Here is a 19,034-nt window from a genome sequence, read left to right on the forward strand (position 1 = left end):
ATGAACACGTCAAACTACTCTGGGACTTCAGGATTCAGACTGACAGAGTTTTGGAGCACAAGACTCCTGACCTCACAATCGTGTTAAAAAACAAAGTATGGATTGTTGAGGTTGCAATCCCAGGCGACAGCAGGGTTGAAGAGAAACAACTGGAAAACCTGACACGATATGAGGATTTAAAGATGGAACTGCAAAGACTCTGGCACAAGCCAGTCAAGGGGGTCCCAGTGGTGACTGGCACACTGGGTGCAGTGCCTAAAGACCTTGGCTTGCACTTAAACACAATCAGCGCGGACAAGCTGCAGAAGGCCACCTTACTGGGATCTGCATTCATTATTCGCCGATACATCACACAGTCCTAGACACTTGTGAAGTGTCCGACGTGTAATCCAATACAACGGCCAGCAGAGTGATCTTGTTTGCTGTGGACTCATCTTGTTGTGTTAATAATAATAATAATAATAATAATAATAATAATAATAATAATAATTCCATAATAATAATTCCATAATAATAATAATAATAATAATAATAATTCCATAATAATAATAATAATAATAATAATAATAATAATAATAATACTGGGTGCAGTGCCTAAAGACCTTGGCCTGCACTTAAACACAATCGGCGCTGACAAAATTACCATCTTCCAGCTACAAAAGGTCACCTTACTGGGATCTGCATTCATTATTCGCCGATATATCACACAGTCCTAGACACTTGTGAAGTGTCCGACGTGTAATCCAATACAACGGCCAGCAGAGTGATCTTGTTTGCTGTGGACTCATCTTGTTGTGTTAATAATAATAATAATAATAATAATAATAATAATAATAATAATAATTCCATAATAATAATAATAATAATAATAATAATAATAATAATTCTGGGTGCTGTGTCTAAAGACCTTGGCCTGCACTTAAACACAATCGGCGCTGACAAAATTACCATCTTCCAGCTACAAAAGGTCACCTTACTGGGATCTGCACGCATTATTTGCCGATACATCACACAGTCCTAGACACTTGGGAAGGGTCCGACATGTGATCCAATACAACAGCCAGCAGAGTGATCTTGTTTGCTGTGGAGTCATCTTGTTGTATTTCAAATAATAATAATAATAATAATAATAATGGGTAGAGTGCCTAAAGACCTTGGCCTGCACTTAACCCCAACTGGCGCTGACAAAATTCCCATCTGCCAGCTGCAGAAGACCACCTTACTGGGATTTGCATGCCCTCCTCTGGACACATTCCAGCTTGTCAACATCTCCCTTCTCTGGCAAAGAGTGGTGATGCCTCACCAAATGACAAATCCCAGGATTCCACAGTATGGAGCTATAGCAGTTCAGATGGGGTCAGTCTGCATTAATTCTACAGCGTGGATGCACCCAGAGAAGAGCTGGACAATGTATTGCTGAAGGCTTTCATGGCTGGAATCACTGGGTTGTTGTAGGTTTTTTCAGGCTATATGGCCATGGTCTAGAGGCATTCTCTCCTGACGTTTCGCCTGCATCTATGGCAAGCATCCTCAGAGGTAGTACCTCTGAGGATGCTTGCCATAGATGCAGGCGAAACGTCAGGAGAGAATGCCTCTAGACCACAGCCATATAGTCCAAAAAAACTTGCAACAACCCAATAGCTGGACACTTACCATGACTAACGTGATGAGCAGAACTATGGCTCTGGTGACCTTCAGGTGCAAAAGCAAGCTAGTGGTGTACAACAGCGTTTATTTTAATGTTGCTGTTTCAAATCCTTTCCTTAAGGAAGCGGAATGCCAGCCCTACCTGAAGAATTGGTAGCCGTTCTCTGGACGGTGTGCCGAGTCAGGTCCACGACCCTGTCCACCTTGAACATCTTGAGGTCTTCCTCGTCCAAGGCGATGTCTCCCAAGAAGGCAGCTGGAAAACAGGAGGAGAGCCGATAAACACATTTACTTTGAAGAAGGTTAGAATACCGGTTCAATCAGAGTTGGTCAGTCTTATCTTACATTACAGTTTTATGTAAATATTCCAAAACATTGAACCTGCGGATGCCTCAATTAATGTAATTTCATGGGTATTATTTATTATTGTTTATTTATTTACCGCATTTATATCCTGTCTTTCTTAGCCCGAAGGCAACTCAAGGCGGCTTACAAGTTGGCAGCAATTTGATGCCACAACAAACATTAGCACAACCATACAAAAAAACATTAAAAACATATAATCATCATCGTCTTCTTATTAAACTAAGCCGTTTTGTAGTTCCATATTTACTTACTAGCGGTCCCCTGCCACGCGTTGCTGTGGCCCAGTCTGGTCATCAGGAAAATAAAGGGATGAGAAAGTGTTGGTTTCTAATCTATGTGATGTCTTTCTGCTTGTGGGTAAACAGTACTTCTTGCTGTTTCTTTGTCAGTGTTGATGTGGAGAGTGTCTGGTTTGGCTACTCTGGAACACGCAACATATCATTGTCCTTCTTTAGGGGTCCCTTTCAAATCTTTGATACTGCATCTATCATGTGTGTGTGTGTGTGAATGGCTGGATGGCCCTTTGTCAGGAGGGCTTTGATTATGTTTTCTTGCTCTGGTGAAGAGAGTTGGACTGGATGGCCTTAAGGCAGCATTTCTCAGCCTGGGAAGTCAAGACCCCGGGGGGGGGGTCACCGGGGGGGGGGTCAGAAGGGTCACCAAAGACCACCAGAAAACACAGTATTTTCTGTTGGTCTTGGGGTTTCTGTGTGGGATGTTTGGCCCAATTCCATTGTTGGTGGGGTTCAGAAGGTCCAGATCCATCATTGTTTGAGTCCACAGTGCTCTCTGGATGGAGGTGAACTACAATTCCAAAATTCAAGGTCAATGCCCATCAAACCCTTCCAGTATTTTCTGTTGGTCATGGGAGTTCTGTGTACCAAGTTTGGTTCAATTCCATCATTTGGTGGAGTTCAGAATGCTCTTAGATTGTAGGTGAACTATAAGTCCCAGCAACTACAACTCCCAAATGACAACATCATAATTTTTTGAGTGATGGTCACTCCTTGTGTTGTGAGACGTTTTGTTGCCAAATTTGGTGTGATTTCGTTCATTGGTTCTTTTGTTTTTAGGGTACTCATTAAGCAGAGAACATTTATATATATATAGATTATAGTTTTATGTAAATATTCCAAAACATTGAACCTGTGGATGCCTCAATTAATATGATTTCATTGGTATTATTGATTATTGTTTATTTATTTACCACATTTATATCCTGCCTTTCTTAGCCCGAAGGCGGCTCAAGATGGCTTACTAGTTGGCAGCAATTTGATGCCACAACAAACATTAGTACAACCATACAAAAAACATTAAAAGCATGCAAAAAACAATTAAAAACATATAATCATCAGCTGCCCGTTGTACCAGTTGGAGCTTCCGATCCGCCTTCAAGGGCAGCCCCACGTAGAACACATTGCAATAGTCCAATCTGGATGTAACCAAGGCGTGGACCACGCTGGCCAAGTCAGACTACACTAGGTATAGTCGCAGCTGGCACACGAGTCTAAGTTGTGCAAAGGTCCTCTTGGCCACCGCCGACACTTGAGCATCAAGTGACAGCGTTGAGTCCCAAGCTACTGACCTGTGCCTTCAGGGGGAGTGTAACCGCGTCGAGCACAGGTTGCCACCCAATACCCCGGTCAGCCCCCCGACTGACCAGGAGGGCCTCTGTCTTGTCTGGATTAAGCTTCAACATGTTAGCCCTCATCCAGTCCATCACAGCAGTCAGACACCAGTTCAGGATCTGGGAGGCTTCCTTGGAATTCGGTGGAAATGAGGAGTAGAGTTGGGTGTCATCTACATACAGATGGCACCCAACTCCAGTCAGACTTCACGAGGTATGGTCGCAGCTGGTGCACAAGTTTGAGTTGTGCAAAGACCCTCCCGGCCACCGCTGACTCCTGAGCATCAAGCGACAGCGTTGAATCCCAGATGAACCCCCAAGCTACGGACCTGCACCCTCAGGGGGAGTGGGACCCCATTGAGCCTAGGTTGCCACCCAATACCCCGGTCAGCCCTGCGACGGACCAGGAGGGCCTCTGTCTTGTCTGGATTAAGCTTCAACATGTTAGCCCTCATCCAGTCCATCACAGCAGTCAGACACCAGTTCAGGATCTGGGAGGCTTCCTTGGAATTCGGTGGAAATGAGGAGTAGAGTTGGGTGTCATCTACATACAGATGGCACCCAACTCCAGTCAGACTTCACGAAGTATGGTCGCAGCTGGTGCACAAGTTTGAGTTGTGCAAAGACCCTCCCGGCCACCGCTGACTCCTGAGCATCAAGCGACAGCGTTGAATCCCAGATGAACCCCCAAGCTACGGACCTGCACCCTCAGGGGGAGTGGGACCCCATTGAGCCTAGGTTGCCACCCAATACCCCGGTCAGCCCTGCGACTGACCAGGAGGACCTCTGCCTTGTCTGGATTAAGCTTCAACCTGTTAGCCCTCATCCAGTCCATCACAGCACTCAGACACTGGTTCAGGGTCTGGGAGGCTTCCTTTGAGTTTGGTGGAAATGAGTAGTAGAGTTGGGTGTCATCTGCGTACAGATGGCACCCAACTTCAAAACTCCGGATGACCTCACCCAGTGGTTTTTGTCCGACCACAGAAATCCCGTCGTCGCCTCTGCCTTTTTTGCAGCTGCATCACATGTGTGGCTCAGACATCCTGTGATCAATCATGATCTCCAGCTCACATTCCTCCTTGGCTTTGTCCAGCTGAACCGTCCCCAGACGATAATAATTGAGAAAACCCTCCAAAACATTACGAGTCCTTGAGTGCATGACCTCATGCTCCAGACTATCCCACTTCATTCCATTTTGATGCCTCCAGGCTGTGAGGTCATCTGTTTTGCCGTGCACAATTCCCAGGTCTTTCGTGGAATTCAAAATATTTTGAAAGTATTGTCGAAGGCTTTCATGGCTGGAATCACTAGGTTCTTGTGGGTTTTTTCAGGCTATGGGGCCGTGTTCTAGAGGCATTTCTCCTGACGTTTCGCCTGCATCTATGGCAAGCATCCTCAGAGGTAGTGAGGTCTGTTGGAATTAGGACAATGGGTTTATATATCTGTGGAATGGCTGGGGTGGGGCAAAGAGCTCTTCTCTGCTGGAGCTAGGTGTGAATGTTTCAACTGACCACCTTCATTAGCATTTGAAGGCCTGGCTGAGCCTGGGAAAATCTTTTGTTAAGAGGTGTTAAGATGTGCCTGGTTGTTTCCTCTCTGCTGTTTTGCTGTTGTAATTTTAGAGTTTTTTTTAATACTGGTAGCCAGATTTTGTTCATTTTCATGGTCTCTTCCTTTCTGTTGAAATTCTCCCACCCCAGCCATTCCACAGATATATAAACCCCTTTTTCCTAGTTCCAACAGACCTCACTACCTCTGAGGATGCTTGCCATAGATGCAGGCGAAACATCAGGAGAGAATGCCTCTAGAACATGGCCCTACAGCCCAAAAAAACCCACAAGAACCTATATTTTGAAAGCATTGCACTCTCCACAAATATCAACAACACCGCTTGTATCTGCGTTCTCTCTCCTCCCCAAACAATATAGTATCCATCTTTTACTGTCACATTCTGTTCAAGGAAAAAGTAATCGCAGAAACACACAAATAAGTACGGCAGAACAACAACAAGAGAGAAATATCATGAGATGGATTGGTAATGCTGTATCAAGCCTATACTAGGAACAACACATTCCAAAGTTTACTATGAATTACAGGGAATGGGAAATAAACTGATTACTGTTGGAATACGATTACATCTATAGAAATATAAATGTAGTGTTCGTTTGTGGGATTAACATAACTCAAAAACCACTGGACAAATTTTGATATTGTTGTGTTAACCTTTACTATGTAAACCGCCTTGAGTCGCCTTTTTTGGCTGAGAAAGGCGGTATAGAAGTAAAGCAAATAATAATAATAATAATAATAATAATAATACAAATTGACACCAATTTAGGACACAATACACCTATCAGGCCAACAAGTGACCATCGCTCATAAAACACTGAAAAACACAGCAGAAGAGACTTAAAAAGCTAAAAAAAAACCCCAAAACATTACAACGCATGCGCAAAACCACATATAGGCACATATACACAAATATATACACACACATATACATACACACAAAACACATATACACACACTGGGCCACAGCAATGCATGGCAGGGGACGGCTAGTGTGTGTATGTGTGTGAGTGTGTGTGTGTGTGTGACACCCACTAACCCAAGGAGCGACCATCACTAAAAAAAATGATTTTGTTATTTGGGAGTTGTAGATGCTGGGATTTATAGTTCTGTTTTGATTTCCTGTCAGCATTTATAGCCTTTGGATTCACTAGACCAAACTTGGCACGAATACTCAATATGCCCAAATATAAACACAGATGGAGTTTGGGGGAAATAGACCTTGACATTTGGGAGTTGTCGTCACTGGGATTTATAGTTCACCTACAATCAAAGAGCATTCTGAACTCCACCAACAATGCAATTGAACCAGACTCAGCACACAGGACTCCCATGACCAACAGAAAACACAAGAAGGGTTTGGTGGGCATTGACCTTGAGTTTTGGAATTATACTTCACCTACATCCAGAGAGCACTGTGGACTCAAACAATGATGGATCAGGACCAGATTTGGCATAGATACTCAATATGCCCAAATATGTACACAGATGGAGTTTGGGGGGAAATAAACCTTGACATTTGGAAGTTGTAGTTGCTGGGATTTAGAGTTCACCTACAATCAAAGAGCATTCCAAACCCCACCAATGATGCAATTGAACCAGACTCAGCTCACAGGACTCCCATGACCAACAGAAAACACAAGAAGGGTTTGGTGGGCATTGACCTTGAGTTTTGGAATTGTAGTTCACCTATATCCAGAGAGCACTGTGGACTCAAACAATAATGGATCTGGACCAAAGTTGGCATGAATATTCCATATGCCCAAACAGACCTTGAGTTTGGGGAAAATAGACCTTGACATTTGGGAGTTGTAGTTGCTGGGATATAGAGTTCACCCTATCAGCTCAAGTTTGTGAAATACAGAATATGTACCATCTACCAGTCAATCATCATCTGCTCTTTCTCCCACCCAGGACATTCCCACAGATATGTAAACCCCATTTTCCTAGTTTCCCACAGACCTCACAACCTCTGAGGATGCTTGCCACAGATGCAGGCGAAACATCAGGAGAGAATGCTTCTGGAACATGGCCATACAGCCCAGAAAGACTCACAACAAACCAGTGATTCCGGCCATGAAAGCCTTCGACAATACAAAGTTTTTGTTGGTCTGTGTTATTATTCCGTGTGGATATGGGGATCATATCCACAGGCTTTGTTTCCTTTAGTGTGTCATAGATGCAAAAATTGATAACTTGATAACTAAATGATAACACACACACACACAAGTCTGAAATGCTGTCACGGATTTGCGTTATTGTCAGAAACGAAATGCTAGGACTGCGGCAACCAATCCAGGGATAATATTTGCTCTCTCCTTTTGGCAGCTCAGCCTTTTCAAAATCTCTGGATAGAGAAGGTGGGAAATAAAATGTTTGGTTCAGCTCAGATGCACCTTTGAGAGCATGTGAGTTTTCGGTCCCTCTCATCTTCCATTATATGGAAAATGCATGAAGGGAGAGAAGCTGCCATGGTGGGAAGTCTATGGCAGTGGTTCTCCACCTTCCTAATGCCGCGACCCCTTAGTACAGGTCCTCATGTTGTGATGACCCCCATCCATAATGTTATTTTCGTTGCTACTTCATAACTGTGATTTTGCTCCTGTTACGAACCATAATGTAAATATCTGATATGCAGGATGGATTTTCAGTCACTGGACCAAATTTGGCACAAATACCTGATACGCGCAGAATATTGGTGGGGTTGGGGGTGATTGATTTTGTCATTTGCTGGAGTTGCTGGGATTTATAGTTCACCTTAAATCGAAGAGCCTTGTGAACTCCATCAATGATGGAATTGAATCAAACATGGCACATAGAATTCCCACGACCAAGAGAAAATACTGGAAAGGTCTGGTGGACATAGACCTTGAGTTTTTGGAGTTGTAGTTCACCTACATCCAGCGATGGAATTGAACCCTACTTGGCACACAGAATTCCCATGACCAAGAGAAAATACTGGGAAGGTCTGGTGGACATTGACCTTGAGTTTTTGGAGTTGTAGTTCACCTACATCCAGAGAACACTGTGGACTCAAGCAATGATGGATCTGGATCAAACTTGGCACAAAAACTCAATATGCCCAAGTGTGAACACTGGTAGAGTTTGGAGAAAATAGACCTTGCCATTTGGGAGTTGTAGTTGTTGGGATTTATAGTTTGTTTATTTATTTATTTATTTCTCACACTTCTACCCCGCCCTTCTCAACCCCCAAGGGGGGACTCAGGGCGGCTTACAAAAAGGCACAATTCGATGCCGGCACAACAACAAGGTAAAACAAATTCAACATATAAACAGTAATTAACCAATTAACAATTAAAACAGTCCATTATATGTCATAGAATCAAAGAATCAAAGAGTTGGAAGAGACCTCCTGGGCCATCATCCAGTCCAACCCCATTCTGCCAAGAAGCAGGAAGATTGCATTCAAAGCACCCCTGACAGATGGCCATCCAGCCTCTGCTTAAAAGCTTCCAAAGAAGGAGCCTCCACCACACTCCGGGGCAGAGAGTTCCACTGCTGAACAGCTCTCACAGTCAAGAAGTTCTTCCTCATGTTCAGATGGAATCTCCTCTCTTGTAGTTTGAAGCCATTGTTCCCTTGCGTCCTAGTCTCCAAGGAAGCAGAAAGGAAGCTTGCTCCCTCCTCCCTGTGGCTTCCTCTCACATATTTATACATGGCTATCATGTGCCATTCAAGTCGTGTGGGGGAGGAGATCTGCGGGTCACCGATATCCCAGGGAGAAGCGCAACAGAGTCCTTGCGACCCTGGGAAAGGTGGGTAGTGGTAGGCTCCTTGGCAGCCCCCTTGGTCTTAAGGTCCTGCTGATTAATGCCAGATCCGTTAATGGTAAGACCGCGGCCATCCAGGACTTGATCCTGGATGAGAGGGCGGATCTGGCATGCATCACCGAGACCTGGTTGGACGAGCTGGGGGGAGTAAATCTCACTCAGTTGTGTCCACCAGGTTTCGGAGTGCATCAGTAGGCCAGACAAGGGGGGCGGGGAGGAGGGGTCGCAGTAGTCTTTCGACAATCCATCGCCGTGATCAGATGCGCTGTTCCGCAGGCTTCTGGTTTTGAGTGTGTCCACTTGAAAGTGGGGAGCCGTGACAGTGTGGGGTTCCTGCTGGTGTACCGCCCACCCCGCGACCCAGTAGTTTCCCTGTCTGAGCTAGCGGAGGTGGTCTCTAATTCGGCCTTGGTCTCCCAGCGCCTGGTGGTGCTGGGAGACTTTAACATCCATGCTGAGACCACCCTATCTGGTGCAGCTCAGGACTTTATGGCCACCATGACGACCATAGGACTGTCACAAATAATATCTGGTCCCACTCATCAAGCTGGACATACTCTTGACCTTGTTTTCGTGGCGGACAACGAAATGATTAGAGTGGAAGATCAAAACACCCTTCCGGTGTCATGGTCTGATCATTATCTGATCAGTTTTAGACTTGCTGCGACTCTTAACCTCCGCAGGGGTGGAGGACAGATTAAAATGGTCCGCCCTAGGAGACTGATGGATCCGGATGGTTTCCTGAGGAATCTTGGGGTTCTTCCTGCCTTGGAGCCTGGCGATTCCATCGACGCCTTGGTAACTCTCTATAACGGGGAGATGTCCAGGGCGTTAGATGTGATCGCACCCGAACGCCCCATCTCGTTGCGCCGTGACAGGCCATCTCCCTGGTTCACCGGGGAGCTGACTGTGATGAAGCATGCGAGAAGGGGGCTAGAGCGCAAATGGAGGAAATCTCGGGTCGAGTCTGATCGAGCACGGGCTAAAGCCTCTCTGAAGGCATACTCCGTGGCTATACGGGTGGCCAGGAAATCATTCACGACCACCCGTATAGCGTCTGCAGCAAACAGATCATCGGAGCTGTTTCGGGTCGTGGGGGAACTCCTCCACCCACCTGTGGTGGAGGAGCTCACTGATGACCCAGCAGCTCGGTGTTGCGATTTCGCACACCATTTTGCAGATAAAGTCGCTCAGATACGTCTCGAGCTTGACTCCACTTCCATCGCAGTGCCAGAGGAGGTGACGGAGATACCTGCTTGTCCATCTTTGTGGGATTCTTTTAGGCTTGTTCTTCCTGAAACCGTAGAGGAGGTTCTTGGGGCTGTGAGGGCGACCACCTCACCTCTAGACCCATGCCCATCTTGGCTCATTAAATCAGCCAGGGAGGGGCTGGTTGACTGGTTTGTATTGATTGTCAATGCTTCGTTGGAGCAAGGGATTTTTCCATCTGGTTTGAAACAGGCAGTGGTTCGTCCACTCCTCAAAAAAGCCTCCCTTGACTCCACGGTGCTGAATAACTACAGGCCAGTCTCCAACCTCCCTTTCTTGGGTAAGGTGCTGGAGCGGGTGGTCGCCTCACAGCTCCAGGGCTTCCTAGACGATACCAACTACCTAGATCAGGCACAGTCTGGTTTCAGGCCTGGTCATGGCACCGAGACAGCCTTGGTCTCCTTGGTGGATGACCTCCGCAGAGAGCTGGACAGGGGGAGTGTGACCCTGCTGGTTCTTCTGGACATCTCAGCGGCTTTCGATACCATCGATCATGGTATCCTTCTGGGTCGTCTCTCTGGGATGGGCCTTGGGGGCACGGTTTTGTCGTGACTCCGGTCCTTCCTGGAGGGACGTACCCAGATGGTGAAGCTGGGAGACGCCTGCTCGGACCCCTGGCCTTTGTCCTGTGGGGTCCCGCAGGGCTCTATCTTGTCGCCCATGCTTTTCAACATCTACATGAAACCGCTGGGAGAGGTCATCCAGAGTTTTGGAGTTGGGTGCCATCTTTATGCGGATGACACACAACTCTACTACTCTTTTCCACCTAATTCCAAGGAGGCTCCTCGGGTGCTGGACGAGTGCCTGGCCGCTGTGTCGATCTGGATGAGGAAGAACAAGCTGAAGATCAATCCCGACAAGACAGAGGTCCTCCTGGTCGATCGTAAACCGGATCGGGGTATAGGGTGGCAACCTGTGTTGGACGGGGTTACACTCCCCCTGAAGCCACAGGTCCGCAGTTTGGGTGTCCTCCTGGATTCTTCGCTCACACTTGAGGCTCAGGTGTCGGCGGTATCCGGGAGGGCCTTTGCACAATTGAGACTTGTGCGCCAGCTGCGACCGTACCTCGTGAAGGCTGATCTGGCCGGGGTGGTCCACGCCTTGGTCACCTCTAGAATGGATTACTGCAATGCGCTCTACGTGGGGCTACCCTTGAAGACTGCTCGGAAACTACAATTGGTCCAGCGGGCAGCAGCCAGGATGCTAACTGGAGCTCATTATCAAGAGAGGTCTACCCCTCTGTTCAAGGAGCTCCACTGGCTGCCATTTATTTTCCGAGCCCAATTCAAGGTGCAGGTGCTCACCTACAAAGCCCTGAACGGTTTGGGACCACCCTACCTGCGTGACCGCATCTCCATCTACGAACCCACACGCCCACTCCAGTCATCTGGGGAGGCCCTGCTCGTGATCCCACCTACGTCGCAAGCGCGCTTGGTGGGGACGCGGGACAGGGCCTTCTCTGTGGCGGCCCCCGACTTTGGAATGCCTTTCCAAAAGAGCTTCGTCAGGCCCCTACTCTGGCAGTTTTCAGAAGGAACCTAAAAACTTGGCTGTTCCGATGTGCCTTCGCAGATTAGGAATCCCCATCCCAAGTCCCAGATGCACTTTAGCACTACTAATGTTGCTGCACACCGCACTTAATCCTACGTTCCTCCTGCCATCTCAGCACTTTTAACTCTGTACCCCATTGCGCTGGCCGAACCAGTTTTAATAGTGTCTTGATGTATTGTTATTGTGGTTATTTGCTTAATTGTTTGATTTGCTTGTCTATTGTTGTGTTATGTTTTCTATTGTATTGTGTTTTGAGGCTTCGGCCCGTGTAAGCCGCATCGAGTCCTTCGGGAGATGCTAGCGGGGTACAAATAAAGTTAATAAATAAATAATAATAAATAATAAATGTCTCCTCTCAGCCTTCTCTTCTTCAGGCTAAACATGCCCAGTTCCCTAAGAACACAATCCCTAAGAACAATCTAGTGCTCAACGTTTATAGCTCAGAGTCCATAAATTCAAATCCACATTGTCCAATCCAACAATTCTAGTCTTCGCTTGTGTCTTATCTATCCGCTAGATTACCCGAAGGCCTGGTCCCAAATCCATGTTTTTAATTTCCTTCTAAAGGAAAGGAGGGAAGTTGATGACCTAATTTCCCCAGGGAGTGAATGTCACAGGTGAGGGGCCACCACTGAGAAGGCCCAGCTCCTCGTCCCCACCAATCTCACTTGTGATAGAGGTGGGGCCGAGAGCAGGGCCTCCCCAGAAGATCTTAAACTTCGAGGCGGGACGTAGAAGGAGATGCGTTCGGACAGATACGAATGAAATATGTATAAATACGTGAGAGGAAGCCACAGGGAGGAGGAGGAAGCAAGCTTCCTTTCTGCTTCCCTGGAGACTAGGCTGCAATGGAACAATGGCTTCAAACTACAAGAGAGGAGATTCCATCTGAACATGAGGAAGAACTTCCTGACTGTGAGAGCCGTTCAGCAGTGGAACTCTCTGCCCCGGAGTGTGGTGGAGGCTCCTTCTTTGGAAGCTTTTAAGCAGAGGCTGGATGGCCATCTGTCAGGGGTGCTTTGAATGCAATATTCCTGCTTCTTGGCAGAATGGGGTTGGACTGGATGATGGCCCAGGAGGTCTCTTCCAACTCTTGGATTCTAGGATTCTACAGGAAAGAAAGGAGATTCCATCTGAACATGAGGAAGAACTTCCTGACTGTGAGAGCCGTTCAGCAGTGGAACTCTCTGCCCCAGAGTGTGGTGGAGGCTCCTTCTTTGGAAGCTTAGAAACAGAGGCTGGATGGCCATCTGTCAGGGGTGCTTTGAATGCAATATTCCTGCTTCTTGGCAGAATGGGGTTGGACTGGATGATGGCCCAGGAGGTCTCTTCCAACTCTTCGATTCTATGATTCTATGAAATAGCATTCTGAACCCCACCAACGATAGAATTGGACCAAACTTTCCACACCGAACCCCCATGACCAACAGAAAATACTATGTTTTCTGATGGTCTTTGGCGACCCCTCTGACACCCCCTCATGACCCCCCCCCAGTGGTCCCGACCCCCAGGTTGAGAAATGCTGGTCTATGGGAACTCATAGTTTACCAGCTCTGCTGGCAGCTGCAACCATAGAATCATAGAATCATAGAATCCTAGAGTTGGAAGAGACCTCATGGGCCATCCAGTCCAACCCCATTCTGCCAAGAAGCAGGAATATTGCATTCAAATCACCCCTGACAAATGGCCATCCAGCTTCTGCTTAAAAGCTTCCAAAGAAGGAGCCTCCACCACACTCCGGGGCAGAGAGTTCCACTGCTGAACGGCTCTCACAGTCAGGAAGTTCTTCCTCATGTTCAGATGGAATCTCCTCTCTTGTAGTTTGAAGCCATTGTTCCATTGCGTCCTAGTCTCCAAGGAAGCAGAAAACAAGCTTGCTCCCTCCTCCTCCCTGTGGCTTCCTCTCACATATTTATACATGGCTATCATATCTCCTCTCAGCCTTCTCTTCTTCAGGCTAAACATGCCCAGTTCCCTAAGCCGCTCCTCATAGGGCTTGTTCTCCAGACCCTTGATCATTTTAGTCGCCCTCCTCTGGACACATTCCAGCATCTGGTCCTCATAAAGACCGCTGCATGTCTTGGAGATTCTTTTACAAAATTACACAAATTGTTTTAACCTCAAGCTTCTTTTGCAAGTTGCCTTTCGAGTACTCCCTCCTTTTCTCTCTCGACACACACACACACACACACACATAGAGGCAACCGAGCCAATCTGAGCTCATGCATCCAAGGGATACTCAAATAACCTCCCATTCATCTGCCTCGGAAAGAATCAAAACCATATGTGCTTGCAGAAAGAAAAGGATAACAAGCCCGGCGCCCTTGGAAAGCTAAGTTTCTTTCTCTCGGATAAAGGGATATAAGGGATATCAGGATAACAAGGTCAGTTCTCCTAAGAACTTGGATGGGAGACTGCCAACAAGTACTATTTCAAAAGAAGGCACTGGCAAAACCACTTCTATTTGCTACCTAAGAAAACCCTGTGAAATTCATGAGGTCACCTTAAGCTGATTGGCAACATAAAGGCAGATATGTTGTTGTTGTTCACTCGTTCAGTCGTCTCCGACTCTTCGTGACCTCATGGACCAGCCCACGCCAGAGCTCCCTGTCGGCCGTTACCACCCCCAGCTCCCTCAAGGTCAGTCCAGTCACTTCAAGGATGCCATCCATCCATCTTGCCCTTGGTCGGCCCCTCTTCCTTTTGCCTTCCACTTTCCCCAGCATAATTGTCTTCTCTAGGCTTTCCTGTCTCCTCATGATGTGGCCGAAGGACTTCCGCTTTCCCTCTCGTCTCCTTCCCTCCAGTGAGCAGTCGGGCTTTCTTTCCTGGAGGATGGACTGGTTGGATCTTCTCGCAGTCCAAGGCACTCTCAGCACTTTCCTCCAACACCACAGCTCAAAAGCATCTCTCTTCCTTCGCTCAGCCTTCCCTAAGGTCCACCTCTCACCTCCGTAGGTGATTACAGGGAAGACCATGGCTTTGACTAGGCAATGGATCTTGGTTGCCAGTCTGATGTCTCTACTCTTGACTATTTTATCGAGACTGGACATTGCTCTCCTCCCAAGAAGGAAGCGTCTCCTGATTTCCTGGCCACAGTCTGCATCTGCAGTCATCTTTGCACCTAGAAATACAAACCCTGTCACGGCCTCCACGGTTTCTCCTTCTATTTTCCAGTTGTCAATCATTCTTGTTGCCATAATCTTGGTTTTTTTGACGTTTAGCTGCAACCCGGCTTTTGCGCTTTCTTCTTTCACCTTGATTAGAAGGCTCCTCAGATCCTCCTCGCTTTCGGCCATCAGGGTGGTGTCATCTGCGTATCTGAGGTTGTTAATGTTTCTTCCAGCAATTTTCACCCCAGCTTTGCATTCATCCAGCCCCGCACATCGCATGATGTGTTCTGCATACAAGTTAAAAAGGTTGGGTGAGAGGATGCAGCCTTGCCGGACGCCTTTCCCAATCTTGAACCAGTCTCCTGTTCCGTGGTCAGTTCTGACTGTTGCTACTTGGTCCTTGTACAGATTCCTCAGGAGAGAGGGAAGGGGGCTTGGGATGCCCATCCCACTAAGAACTTGCCACAATTTATTATGATCCACACAGTCAAAAGCTTTAGAATAGTCAATGAAGCAGAAGTAGATGTTTTTCTGGAACTCTCTGCCTTTTTCCATTATCCAGCGGATATTGGCAATCTGGTCTCTGGTTCCTCTGCCTTTTCTGAACCCAGCTTGAACATCTGGCAACTCTCGCTCCATGTATTGCTGGAGTCTTCCTTGCAGGATCTTGAGCATTACCTTACTGGCATGAGAAATAAGGGCCACTGTACGGAAGTTTGAGCAGTCTTTCGCATTTCCCTTTTTTGGTATAGGGATATAAGTTGATTTTTTCCAGTCTGATGGCCATTCTTGTGTTTTCCATATTTGCTGGCAAATGGCATGCATCACCTTGACAGCATCATCTTTTAAGATTTTAAACAGTTCAGCTGGGATCCCGTCGTCTCCTGCTGCCTTGTTGTTAGCAATGCTTCTTAAGGCCCATTCAACCTCACTCCTCAGGATGTCTGGTTCTAATTCATTCACCACACCATCAAAACTATCCTCAATATTATTATCCTTCCTATACAGATCTTCTGTATAGTCTCGCCACCTTCTATAGAGAGTCCAAAAAGCCACTCTTCCAAACTATGCAGATTCCCATCATTGTTGTTGTTATATGCCTTTAACCTCTGAAGACACAGGTTCGCAGCTTGGGTGTGACCCTGGATTCGTCGCTGAGCCTGGAGCCCTAGGTCTCGGCGGTGACCAGGGGAGCATTTGCACAGCTTAGGCTCGTGCGCCAGCTGCGCCCGTATCTTGGGAAGTCTGACTTGGCCACTGTGGTACACGCTCTTGTCACATCCCGCCTAGACTACTGCAACGCTCTCTACGTGGGGCTGCCCCTGAAGACGGCCCGGAGGCTGCAACTAGTCCAACGCGCGGCAGCCATGATTCTAAGACCCGTCGCAAACTAGGTTCCTGCGGGAGAAAACCTTGCTAGCATGTCCCTGATGTCATGAGACTCTGCCTCTCGCCCCGCCCCTTTTTCCGCCCCTTTCTCTTTGCCAGCGTGGTTTTTCCTTTGCTAGGGGAGCATTGCCTGCATTTTCTCTCAGTTGAATTCTGCCAACTGAGAGAGTATGCTGGCAATGCTGCCCTAGCAAAGGAAAAACCACTCTCGCAAGGAGAAAGAGGCGGAGAAAGGGGCGGGGCAAGAGGCGGAGTCTCATGACGTCAGGGACATGCTAGCAAGGTTTGCTCCCGCAGGAACAGAGTTTGCAACGGCTCTAACAGGAGTGGAGCGCAGGGAGCACACAACCCCCCTGTTGCACCAGCTCCACTGGCTGCCGATTTGCTACCGGGCCCAATTCAAGGTGTTGGTACTGGCCTATAAAGCCCTAAACGGTTCCGGCCCAAGATACCTAGCTGACCGCATCTCGGCCTATGAACCCACCCGGACTTTGAGATCTTCCGGAGAGGCCCTGCTCTCAATCCCGCCAGCCTCTCAAGCACGGTTGGCGGGGACGAGAGATAGGGCCTTCTCGGTGGTGGCTCCTCGGCTGTGGAACGCCCTTCCTGTAGATGTTAGGCTGGCACCATCTCTCATGACATTCGGTAGAAAGTTGAAGACCTGGATGTTTGTGCAGGCGTTTGAGTAATTCCGTGCACTTGTGGTAATCTGAACATAGGAACGGAACAATGGACGTCGAACTTGGATCACGCTTGGATGATGAGGCGATTGGGGGTGGGTTTTTGGGATAACTGTGTATTGATGTTTGTTTATTAGCTTGTAATGGAAATGTGTAATTTAACTGTTATGATATATTAATTATTGCTGTTTTTTACTGCCTTTGTTGTTTGCTGTCTGGAAACCGCTATGAGTCGCCCTCGGGCTGGAGATACAGCGGTATACAAGAATAGTAAATAAATAAATAGAATCATAGAATCAAAGAGTTGGAAGAGACCTCAAGGGCCATCCAGTCCAACCCCCTGCCAAGAAGCAGGAATATTGCATTCAAATCACCCCTGACAAATGGCCATCCAGCCTCTGCTTAAAAGCTTCCAAAGAAGGAGCCTCCACCACACTCCGGGGCAGAGAGTTCCACTGCTGAACGGCTCTCACAGTCAGGAAGTTCTTCCTAATGTTCAGATGGAATCTCCTCTCTTGTAGTTTGAAGCCATTGTTCCGTGTCCTAGTCTCCAAGGAAGCAGAAAACAAGCTTGCTCCCTCCTCCTCCCTGTGGCTTCCTCTCACATATTTACACATGGCTATCATATCTCCTCTCAGCCTTCTCTTCTTCAAGCTAAACATGCCCAGTTCCCTAAGCCGCTCCTCATAGGGCTTGTTCTCCAGACCCTTGATCATTTTAGTCGCCCTCCTCTGGACACATTCCAGCTTGTCAATATCTCTCTTGAATTGTGGTGCCCAGAATTGGACACAATATTCCAGATGTGGTCTAACCAAAGCAGAATAGAGGGGTTACTTCCTTAGATCTAGACACTATGCTCCTATTGATGCAGGCCAGAATCCCATTGGCTTTTTTTGCCGCCACATCACATTCCTGGCTCATGTTTAACTTGTTGTCCACGAGGACTCCAAGATCTTTTTCACACGTACTGCTCTCAAGCCAGGCGTCCCCCATTCTGTATCTTTGCATTTCATTTTTCCTGCCAAAGTGGAGTATCTTGCATTTGTCCCTGTTGAACTTCATTTTGTTAGTTTTGGCCCATCTCTCTAATCTGTCAAGATCCCTTTGAATTCTGCTCCTGTCCTCTGGACTATTGGCTATCCCTCCCAATTTGGTGTCGTCTGCATAATAAATAAATAGACTCCAGTTTTTGGCGGTGCTATTGGAGAGTTTTCTTGACGGGATTTACTCAGAGGAGGTTTACCAATATCTCCCTCTTACTCAGTGGTTCTCAACCTGGGGGTTGCGACCCCCAGAGGGGTCGATCGGCCATTTGAGAGGGGTTGCACCACCTCCTCCTTCGGCCCTGCCACCTCCCCATAATGGTTACAAGCCCCCCTCTGCCAGCCAAACAGATAGCCAGCACCCTCAGCCATGCCTATCTTTCCTCCTCCAGGCCAGCTACTCCTTCACCTCTTTCCCATGGAGTGGTGGGGAGTTTCGAAGAGGTGCTTGGAGGCAGAGGTGCATGTGGGAGAAGGCAAGGTGGGCCCTCACTCTCTCTTTGTACCCCTTTCCAACGCCACCAGTATTCGATGTTGGCCAGATAGTGTGTCAAGTTTGGTTCAACTCCATCGTTGGTGGAGTTCAGAATGTTCTTTGATCGTAGGTCAACTATCAATCCAAGCAACTACAACTCCAAAATGTCAATGTCTATTTTCCCCAAACTCCTCCAGTGTTCAAAATTGGGCATATTGAGTATTTGTGCCAAGTTTGATCCAGATCCATAGCTGATTGGGTTCACAGTGCTCTCCGGGTGTAGGTGAACTACATCTCACCTAAATCACTGTCAAATCCTCCCAAACTCCTCCAGTGTTCAAAATTGGGCATATTGAGTATTTGTGCCAAGTTTGATCCAGATCCATAGCTGATTGGATTCACAGTGCTCTCCGGGTGTAGGTGAACTACATCTCACCTAAGTCACTGTCAAATCCTCCCAAACTCCTCCAGTGTTCAAAATTGGGCATATTGAGTATTTGTGCCAAGTTTGATC

The 19,034-nt window shown here is 47.4% G+C and overlaps 1 protein-coding gene across 2 annotated transcripts in view; it reads right to left on the reverse strand.

Annotated features, from left to right (window-relative positions):
- The window catches only part of BMP1 (bone morphogenetic protein 1), a 269,223-nt gene that overhangs the window by 133,912 nt on the left and 116,277 nt on the right, over positions 1 to 19,034 (reverse strand). For both annotated transcript variants that reach the window (XM_067470629.1, XM_067470630.1), the window contains exon 2: positions 1,790 to 1,903. In XM_067470629.1, coding sequence (XP_067326730.1) covers positions 1,790 to 1,903 — 114 coding nt within the window. The remainder of the gene's footprint in view (positions 1 to 1,789; positions 1,904 to 19,034) is intronic.

The sequence above is a fragment of the Anolis sagrei genome, chromosome 7 (assembly GCF_037176765.1).
Source record: "Anolis sagrei isolate rAnoSag1 chromosome 7, rAnoSag1.mat, whole genome shotgun sequence".
Taxonomy (NCBI): Eukaryota; Metazoa; Chordata; class Lepidosauria; order Squamata; family Dactyloidae; genus Anolis; species Anolis sagrei.